This window comes from Cladophialophora carrionii, assembly GCF_000365165.1.
Source record: "Cladophialophora carrionii CBS 160.54 unplaced genomic scaffold supercont1.1, whole genome shotgun sequence".
NCBI lineage: Eukaryota > Fungi > Ascomycota > Eurotiomycetes > Chaetothyriales > Herpotrichiellaceae > Cladophialophora > Cladophialophora carrionii.
Genome location: NW_008481816.1, coordinates 3,951,925 through 3,962,098, shown reverse-complemented (window position 1 = coordinate 3,962,098; position 10,174 = coordinate 3,951,925). Strand labels below are relative to the sequence as shown.

Here is a 10,174-nt window from a genome sequence, read left to right as displayed (position 1 = left end):
TCGTAAATGTGACAAAGGAAAAGCATCCACGAACTCGTCCCCCCCGAGGCATGAAAAACCGATCCCGAATTCTCGAGAGGATAAAGCCATGCCTCCTGAAGTGGCCTATGCGAGTGAGCCTCCTTCGTCAACTTCGTGAAATGTCGCCAACTGGTAGTTGCTGCAGAGAACCGAGAGATGTAGTCGTCGTCGTCATCCAGGCGGATATGCTGTAATGGATGAGCAAATGGACACTGCCGCCCAACTTCCACCTCTTTTCCAATCTCCCACAATCTTCTGCTGAACAAAATCGCCTCCAGTCTGTACACTTCGTCGATGTCGACATCAGGAAAGCCGCTCACATAACGATGCATGCACCTTGGTCGGTGGCACCGTGCTGAGATTTAGCGGCCACATCAGGCTTTTTATCACCTTTTAAAGACCGCGACCCCCTACTTCCTCCCAGCATCCAGCCGGCGAGACCGGTGGGCTTTTTCTTTTTGGGAGCCGCTAAGGAGAAAAGATCAGCAACGCCCAAGCAAGTAGCACAGGCAGAGGTTCACATACCCTTCCTTTCCTTCCGTGGATTTATGATATCGATCCCATCCAGATTGAGAATGCCGTCCGTGTCAAGTATCACATCAGGGGGCGGCGGCGGTTCCTCTTCCACCGCTTTCGGCTCTGGGATGGGCCAGAGCATCATTGTGATGTGCATATCGGGCTCCACGGTGGATTCCCAGTAGTTGGGCATGATGATCTCCTTGTCAGGACCGATCAAATCGTAGCGGCCATTCATGACATGTTCGGCCAAATTATCGATATGTGCAAAGGCTTGGTTAATCAAACCTTCCATATCCTTCCAGCAGGTTAGTGCACAATCCGACTCACAGGATCAGGTCGACTTACTCTCCATTTGCAACATCGCTCCCACGGGAAGTTGTAATTACGACCAATTGCGTCCTTGAACCTGACTGGCGCTTTCTTTGCTGGAGGGGCTGCAGCGGCGGCCTTCTTTTCCGCCTCCTCTGCCTCTGCTTTGGCCTTGGCCGCCGCTTCTTCAGCCTCCTTTAATTTGGCTTCTGCTGCCTCTTTGGCTGCTTTTGCCTCCTCTTTGAGAGCGGCGGCTGCTGCTGCCGCTTCTTGCTCCGCTGCCGTCTTTGCCGCTGCCGCAGCGTCATCGGCAATCTTCTTTTCCGCGGCAGCTTTCTCGGCCTTTGCCTGAGCTTCTTCGGCGGCGGCTCTAAGGGCGGCCTCCGCGGCCTCCTTTCGAATTTGCTGCTCTCGTGCAGCCTGTTCTGCAGCTTTGCGGACCTGCTCCTCATAAGCCCGGATTGCCTCAAGCCTGGCTTCTTCTCGGATCCGTTGCTCTTGTGCTCGGCGATCCGCTTCTGCAGCTACAGCAGCACGAGCCTTCTCCTCTGCAGCCCGTATGGCGTCTTCCCGGATACGCCGCTCCTCTTCGGCGCGAGCAGCTGCCGCTGCCGCCTCCGCTCGAGCCTTCTCTGCAGCCTGGAGCATAGCCTGCTCTCGAATTCGTTTCTCTTCTTCGGCACGTAGCGCGTCTTGTCGGGCTTTCTCCTCTGCTTGACGAAGAGCCTGTTCACGGAAACGAGCTTCTTGCTCGGCAAGACTGGCTGCTAAATTCGCCTTTTCAGCTGCCTTCTCGGCCGCTTTCTCGGCAGCATCAGCCTCCTTGGCGGCCTGTTCCTCCTTCATCATGGCCTGCAGACGTTTGACGATGTCCTCGTCGCTCTTTGCTTCAAGCTTTTCAGCCGAAGTCCTTGCCGAAGCAGGCGGCTGAGGGGACGATGCGATGGGAGGAAATGGATATGGATAGGGTAACTGCGAGGGCATCGGTTGAGGATACTGCATGTACTGTGACGGATATTGCTGTGGGCCGAAAGGGGTCGGGTATTGGCCCGGAAAATAGCTTCCCGGGGGAGGCGGTGGCGCGCCATAATTGACAATCGTAGGCGGTCCATAGGGGGAAGATGTGTATGGCGCGCTGACTTGTGACGAAGCGTGATGGTGGTTGAAGCCGCCTGTGTGGTATGCGCCGTGCGGAGGATATGGGGCAGGCTGACCCTGAGGAAAGGGAGGAGGATATGGCACAGCCATGGCTTGAGGCTGAAGAGCTACCACTTGACCTGCGTGGGGTGGGACAGGAGGATATGGGTACGAATGGGCCGATGAACCGCTGTGAATCGTATACCCGTTGTGCCCATAATAGGATTGAGGACGAGGCATTCGTCGAGACTCCAGATCTTGTCGAAGAAACTCCTCGGTAGAGTCTCCGCTCTCGGTGGGAGATGATTCCTGCAATTCCCGCGTCCTACTACGCGCTGGAGCACGAAGGGATTCCTGGCGGCGAGCCGGCTCACGTCGTCCTGAATTGGACCTGGATTCGTAGTGTTGGATCCGCTCACGGTGGTCTACTCTTGACACGGAATCTGAGCCATCGCCTTCGACTAGTTCATTCGGATATTGCAGATGGACAAAGTCTCCCTGGTGCGAGGAAGAGCCGCTCTGGCTTTGACTCTGTGTGGGATGTATGACAGAATATTGGGGAGACACTCCGGCGGAAACGTGGACGCCGTTCTCGTGAAGCTCGTCGTCTTGCGAGCCCAGGGAGGGAGAGCGGGGAGCGATGTGGGTAATGTCGATATGTGTATGACTCTCGCGACTGGAAGACCTATGTGGAGATGAGTTAGCATTGACAGAAAACATGTTGCTGAAACAACCCACCCCATGAGAGACTGAGTCAGGTCAAGGGATTACCGCGTCCAACCTGCCCCAGGGGGAGGTTGAACGAGATAGCCTTGAGGGTTATGTTAGTGTCAAGGGATGCTAACCGAACCAAGGTGTGAGGCTGACTTCAGGCAATAGGACCATCCAAACGGGCCAGATCCAGAGTATATCTGAGATAGCCGACTTTCAGAGACCGTGGTGGGAGAAATTGAACGGCGCAGCGGAGGGTGTGGTGACCGCCCTCAGGTGCGCCACGGGGAGCGGTAGTGTCGTAAAGATGGTGCGTCGTGAAATTCCGAGGAGGTGGATCCGTGGGGAGGAAAGGAACGAAGGGTCGGCCAGAGGCACAAGTAGTTGCATATGCGTCGTGCCGAGAGGACGCCGACGATATGGGAAACGTATGACTGTAGATCCGAGGAGAGCAGTCTGTGAAGGGAGTTTAAGAGAAGTCGCAGATCAGAGTCAGGATCAGGATCAGGAGCGACTGTTGACGACAGACGAAGCGAGAGGAGACGGTGAGTTGAGGGCGCGTGTGGACAGTCAATCCTGATGTTTGGTGTGCAGCTGTCGGCCCAAAAGGGGATTCAAATTTGGAGACTGATGCCCAATTGCTCACCCACCAGCAGCGCCTAATTCGTCAGGTCCAGGCGCCGAGCGGGTACAGTTAGGTGTGCCGTGTTCAAGGGTGGGGCTAATGCCGGTTCTGGCTCTCGGGCCCTCCCTCGCAGATCCAGGTCTCTCAACTTTCCTCAATGACAACGATGATAAAAAGCAAACAGATATGTTTCCAATGCAGCTCCGGCTCGACCTTCTCGCGGTAAGTCTCGGTCGATGACGATGTCAATGTCAATGGTGTTCCCAAATTGGTGCAATCGCACAGGTGTTCCTTGGCAGGTCGATGAGTCCGACGTCGATGGCCAGGGAAGTGTTGAAATGGCGATAATGCTCCGGGCCTCGACAGAGGCCAGCACGGTCAATATCGTGTCGCCAGCAGGTAAGCCTCGACGGGGTCTTCGGTGGACGTTGGTTCCGTAAGGCCTCCGAGCTTCAGCGCTTGCCAACGCTGGCTAACTGGAACGAGGGCAGTAATATTCAACGAGAAACAATCGTGCCTCCGCCAAAGACTTGGAAGGAGAAGCAAGTTGGTGTGAGCAAGAGAGAGCGTCACTCCAACAACCCGCAGATGTTTGGTGCGTACTGAGGTGACGCAGTGTCGCACAGAAAACTCTGTTCAAGATGCAAGCAATCTGTAAGGGGTTGGATCGAGTAGTGGTAAGCGCTTCTTCCGCGCTGTCTTTCTTCGATTACGATTGGATTGGTGATTCTGAGACATCGAGGGCTCCTTTGCAAGGAGACGTAGAAAGCAACGGGTGTGGTATTCTTAATGTCGTGGCAATGAGGAGTGCAAGTCGAGTGCAAATGGGTCTACATTGGATTGATATCGAGACAGCTTGGGGGTGGTTGTCTCCCTTCGACCCATCATGGCATTCTCGTTCTATATAGGACAAAACCGCAACAACCCAATCCGCCACCGGGGCTGCTCTCCCATGAGTCGAGTGATTGGGCTGATACCCGACCTGTTCGCCTCAAACCGACAAGAGCAGTGTTCGTTCGGTGATCTTCCCAACAGAACCTCAACTTGGGAGCGGGCTAATTGTCGCAATCTTCACCTCGTGGTTGTTAGTTCGTCGGAAAGACAAGGCTGCAGTGACTCTAAAACGGAGGGCATGAGAGCAAGACCCACGGATGCTGACTGGCTGCGAGCCTCATTCGTCGGCGGTTGGGTGTCGTGACAACTGAGGCATCCTCAGAAACAATGCCACGTCGATTCGCGCCAAAATGCTGCCCAACTCCCACAACCACGCATCACGCTAGAAGCGAGTGGAGACGCCTGCATCTGACATGATCTTCGACGAACCATCGTTTCCTCGTCGGCCGGCCGGTCTTCTGCAGGAACTTTCGCACCGTCAACCTCTAATTAAGATGACAATTCAGATTCCGACGCAGGTGGCGGACTCGGTGCCGTTTCATTCGGAGAATCGACTGTCGCCAGCGTTTGTTCCAAAGTCCCCGGAATGGCGTACGTGGTCAACCCTTGGATCTGTTCAACAACTCCTGAGCTGCAATGACTTCGGGTGATTCTGCCCCGGACGATCTGCGCCCAGTGCGGTCCTTTACGATAGCTTCCAATTTGGACGTCGCCAGCTGGCTCAATTTCTGCAGCTTTTCCGGGGGGATCGTTGAGCCGGTGTTTCCCTTTGATGTCGTGGTCGTCCGCAGAAGCTTATCTGCAGCCAACTTGAGCCCGTAGAACCCCCGCAGATAATCGTCACAAAGTTCAATGCTGCGACTGAACCGCTGGATTGCCTGCGTCAGGTGTTTCTGAATCTCGGCGCTCTCCGTCACGGACAGGCTTGCCAGGTATTCCAACTCGCCCAGTCGTGCATGAAGGTTCCACGCGTTAGGAGCAATGATGAGGGCTTCCTCCAAACAGAAGATTGCTTGCGGGATGCATGCTTGTGAATGATACAGGTCACTCAGTTCGCACCACGCCTCCATGTCCGTAGGGAAGGAGTCAACAAACTGGACCAAGTCTGATATGGCATCCTGTGGCTTCCCCAAACTACGCATCAGGGCAATCCGTCGTTTGTGTATGGGCACGTTCATAGGATTCTCCATCAATATTTTGGCATAGTCTTCCAATATCTTTCGCCCAGCGGCTTCGTCTGGTGCAGTAGCCTCCTGGTACAGCCCTCGCAGAGCCATTACTCTTTCATTCGTGGCGCCGAACCTCTGGCTCAGTCTCTCCACGCACAAGAAAGCAGATTTGTCGTCACCCGTCCGTAGACATGCGTAGAGGAGTTGCTCTAGGTCGTCCCAAAGCTCTGCCGAGTCCGCCGTGTTGAACATGGATGCAGGAAACGTCGTACTGACGGAGGACGACTTCGCGAGGATCGCCGGAGCTCCCTGCGCTATCTGTAGGGCAGAGGCCGGATCAGAGGCTGGACCTTTAGGCATGACAGCGGCCATTGCTTTTCCGGTTACCGTTGAGTATTCTGGGAGGGAATCAATGCACTGGAGCAGATGTAGAATAATAGGTCTTGTTCCCTTTCCATGGGCATATGGGGTGTTTAGGTCGCAGACAGTTGCGGCCTCGAAGCTGATGCTCGACAGTAGCCTTGGCGCTCGAAATTCGGCGGAGCAAACGCCGACTGGACCAATTCCGTCGATCGACTTCCACAACCCTCAAGGCATCATTCGCTTCCGGATGCCTTTTTGCTTCAGAATCCAACGAAGGGAGCCCAACACATCAGGACACTTGAAACACTCGTCTATTCCAAGAAGGCCCGGCATGCTGTATCAATGCATGTGTGCCAAGAACCCTTCAGTCCGCATCTCTGGCCTATGCTGTGTCGCGTGAGAGATGATGCCATCTGGGATTTGTAACGAGATATTGACCGCGCATCTTTCATGACGCCCTGATCCGGCCTATTCAAAATGTTCGAGAAGTCGCTCGTCGATCTCATCCGTGGTTTGCGCGGCCATAAGGGAAATGAGGCAGAATACATTCAGGGCGCTCTCAAAGAGTGCCGGAGTGAGATTCGCTCCCAGGATCTGGATCTCAAGGCTACCGCGCTACTCAAGCTCATCTACCTCGAAATGTTCGGTTATGATATGACATGGGCCGCCTTTAATGTCCTGGAAGTGATGGCATCTCCAAAACCAATCCAGAAGAGGGTTGGGTATCTGGCCGCCGTTCAGAGTTTTCGGCCCGAGATGGAGGTTCTTATGCTGGCGGAAAATCTGTTGAAGAAAGATCTCAGTTCTCCCTCCATACCGGTACTGTCTCTGCCACTCGTCACACTTCCGCATATTGTGACGTCTTCTTTGGCTCTTTCCATCCTCACGGAGCTGCTGCCACGATTGTCACATTCACAGCCAGCTGTACGCAAGAAGACCATTGTCACCTTGTACAGACTAGCGTTGGTATATCCTGAGACGTTAAGGGTGGCATGGCCGAAAATTAAGGAACGGCTACTGGATGAACAGGAAGACAGCAGTGTTACCGCTGCTACAGTCAATGTTGTCTGTGAACTGGGTTGGCGGAGGCCGCAAGACTTCCTCCCTTTGGCACCCAGGCTGTTCGATCTCCTGCTTGCACAGAAAAACAACTGGATGGGCATCAAGATCATCAAATTGTTCGCAGTCCTGACGCCACTGGAACCGAGACTCGTCAAGAAACTGGTTCGGCCACTCACCAAATTGATACAAGAAACTACGGCAATGTCCTTACTCTACGAGTGCATCAGTGGAATCATCCAAGGCGGCATCCTGGACGGCGCTGAGAGCGGTGTGGACGTGGAGGAAGTGGCGGATCTATGCATATCGAAGTTGAGGGGCATGATTGTGCTCGATGGCGACCCGAACCTGAAATATGTTGCGTTGCTCGCGTTCAACAAGATTGTGGCTTCGCATCCAGCTCTGGTTGCGATGCAACAGGACGTGATCATGGGCTGTTTAGACGATCCAGACATATCCATCAAAATGCAGGCATTGGAGCTGGTGTCAGGCATGGTCAACAGCGACAACATTCAAGCTGTCGTTAATCGACTTATGAAACAACTTGCAGGGTCGGCAACAGCCACTGGTTCCGCTAATGGCCACGCGGAGGAAGAGCAGACAGACATGGAGCAAAGGCTTGTGCCAGATAAACGAGGATCCGAAAACATTCCCTTGCCGGACGAATATCGCCATGAAATCATCAGCAGGATTCTCGACATGTGTTCTCACAATACCTACGCCAACATCACCGACTTTGAGTGGTATATTGAGATTCTAGTGCATCTTGTCAGACATCTTCCGGCCCACCAAGACTCGGCTTCGACACGGTCTCCGCTTGATGACGAGACCTCGGTCGGAGCTCGTGTTGGAGGTCAACTTCGCGATATTGCGGTCAGAGTCAAAGAACTACGGCCCGAGACAACCAAGGCAGCCGAGACGCTGGTTCTATTGTCCAACCGAACCATTGCTTATCCGAAACACGGCACGGGACAAGGTCCAGTCATCAAGTCCGCAGCCTGGATATGCGGAGAGTTTGCTATGTACCTGTCTAATCCTTACGAGGTTCTCAACTCACTGATACACGAGTCTTCAACGAACTTTGTGTGGTCAACTTTGGCGATAGTCGTGCAAGCAATCCCCAAAATCATCGCACAAATTGCCACAGCGGCCGGTCAGGAATGGAATCTTTCCAGGGGCAGCACCATGTCGCTCCTACTTGCAAGGACCACGGAGTTCTTGGAGAAGTTGTCGTCACACCCCAACCTCGAGGTGCAGGAAAGAAGCGTCGAGTTCCTCGAACTGCTCCGACTTGCTTCGGAGGCGCTGTCTGCACAAGCTGGGGACAGCAGCCAAGCGCCACTGCTCCTCACCTCAGCGATCCCCAATCTCTTCGCAAACATGGACTTGAACCCGGTGGCAGCAGCGGCGCAGAGGAAGGTTCCTCCACCCGAAGATCTCGACCTCGATGAACCCATCAACCCCGATCTATCGTCTATTTTGCAAGCTTCTCAGATCGCGGATGACGAGGATGACGATGACGACGCCTTCTATTCATTCTACCACGAGCGTGAACCCGTGCAGGCCATCACATCACTACAACCTCAAACAGCCGCCTCGTACATTGACACGGCGGCTGCCGAGAAAGAACCGCTCTCGTACCAATCTGCTCCTGAGTCACCTGCAACCAAAGCGCGACGTCGAGCAGAACGAATGGCGCGCAACAAGGACGACCCCTTCTATATCGCTCCTCCGGACGACGCAGACTCCCATTTCCACGACGTCATCAGCAAATCTAATGCGGGTGACGAACTCGACGTCGATTCCATTCCCATCATCGACCTCCGAATCGACCCCTCCCAAACCACAGCTGCCCTCCCTGGAGCTGAGACGGAAGACCGCAAACCGCGCAAAAAGAAGCCGGTCCGACGCTTCGTCGTCGCTGCGGATGAGACCCTCGACACCAGCACACCCACGTCCCAGTCCTTCTCAAACACACCCACCCTATCCGTGCTCAATCAAACGCAACGGCCTCGCTCTCTCAGCCCATCTACCCATCTTCGCGACCAAACCCAAAGCCAATCTCGGTCGACAAGCCGTCCCACTCGCTCCCTTCTCACTGTCGACTCTTCCACGCTCGAGAATCTAAGTCTCGAAGCCGGCGGGACAGCCGACACTGAGAGTGAGATCCTCCGTCGAGAAGCGGAAGAACTGGAAATGCAAATGGCCTTGAGGGAAGTGGAGAAGAAACGGCTCGAGATGCAGCGCGAGCAGGAACGGCAGCGGACGGTGATGGGTGAGGGCGTGGATATGGAAGGCACGGTAGTCAAACGGAAGAAAAAGAGAACGAAAGCCAAGGCAGAGGTCGAGGCCGGTGTCGAGGCCGAGGTCGGGAATGAAGAGCGTGCCGGCGGAGATGAAGAGGCCGTGAAGAAGAAGAAAAAGAAGAGGAAGAAGAGAAGTGTGCAGCCCGTAGAAGAGTTGCCTGGCCCTGAAGCTGGTGAGGCAGCCGCTTAGGTCGAGTGGCTATTGGTAGAAATGTGCTGAAAGTCACCGTGGGCGAGCGAGGGAGGAAGACAAGCCAGAACCCACTTGCGGCAGCTTGCATATATACTGTAGCGATTCAGAGCCTGAGATCCAGCGACCCTTTTGGAACCGCGCAACCCTGCTCGCCTGAAAGAGAGTACAGAGCATGAGAGCCCAGCCAAAATAACGCTGAAGCACGCTTGTCGTGGGTAGATAGGCCCTCGTGAGATATCGTCGCCTCGCCCAGGGCGGTCGATGGGTGTCTATATTTGTCCAGACAGTGTATATGTCCTGGAGCGCTGTTCCAGGCAATCCTATACGTCAGTAGGCTCACTTTTCGAGTCTCATAGAGCAGAGCAGAGCAGAGCAGAGCAGAGCAGAGCAGAGCAGAGCAGAGCAGAGCAGAGCAGAGCAGAGCAGAGCAGAATACAGTCCTTGCCTCCGCGCGTGGCTGGTCGGAGTCTACGGCTAAAATAAAAGGAGGTTTCGTTTATAGTACTGTGCACATGTGTGTAGCCACAGGACAATACGACGGTTTGGAATCGAATAATTGTCCGAGTGAGTAATGGACTGTTTGAGACCCTGATACAGCACTCACAGCACTCACAGCACTCACAGCAAGTCGCTCCGGGGCGTACCTACGTCTCTGTGAGGAAGTGCTGATGTACCCCGCGAGCCGGTCAGTCTGCTGTCAGTCTTCAGTCCATCCGAGTTCCTCGTATTGACTACGAGGGTGAGGTCAAGGATGTATTGGGGTAGGTTTCTGTGCTTCACTTTCAGTGTGGCGGATGAGGCCAAGGTAGGAGGAGACAGGCAAGACGAGTCAGAGGCCATTTGTCCATTTGTCCATCCATCGATGAAC

At 54.5% G+C, this 10,174-nt stretch overlaps 3 protein-coding genes across 3 annotated transcripts; 1 reads left to right on the top strand and 2 right to left on the bottom strand.

Annotated features, from left to right (window-relative positions):
- Positions 1-337: 337 nt before the first annotated feature.
- Positions 338-2,706, bottom strand: G647_01409 (uncharacterized protein; the record flags this gene model as incomplete). The annotated part of the gene is made up of 3 exons (XM_008724809.1): positions 338-489; positions 547-835; positions 886-2,706. 3 exons carry the CDS (start codon positions 2,704-2,706, stop codon positions 338-340), a joined length of 2,262 nt encoding a protein of 753 aa, XP_008723031.1.
- Positions 2,707-4,815: 2,109 nt separating this feature from the next.
- On the bottom strand, positions 4,816-5,757 carry G647_01408 (uncharacterized protein; the record flags this gene model as incomplete). The annotated part of the gene is made up of 1 exon (XM_008724808.1): positions 4,816-5,757. One exon carries the CDS (start codon positions 5,755-5,757, stop codon positions 4,816-4,818), a length of 942 nt encoding a protein of 313 aa, XP_008723030.1.
- A 468-nt stretch (positions 5,758-6,225) lies between these two features.
- On the top strand, positions 6,226-9,303 carry G647_01407 (uncharacterized protein; the record flags this gene model as incomplete). Its single annotated transcript, XM_008724807.1, has 1 exon — positions 6,226-9,303. One exon carries the CDS (start codon positions 6,226-6,228, stop codon positions 9,301-9,303), a length of 3,078 nt encoding a protein of 1,025 aa, XP_008723029.1.
- Between the last annotated feature and the right edge of the window lie 871 nt (positions 9,304-10,174).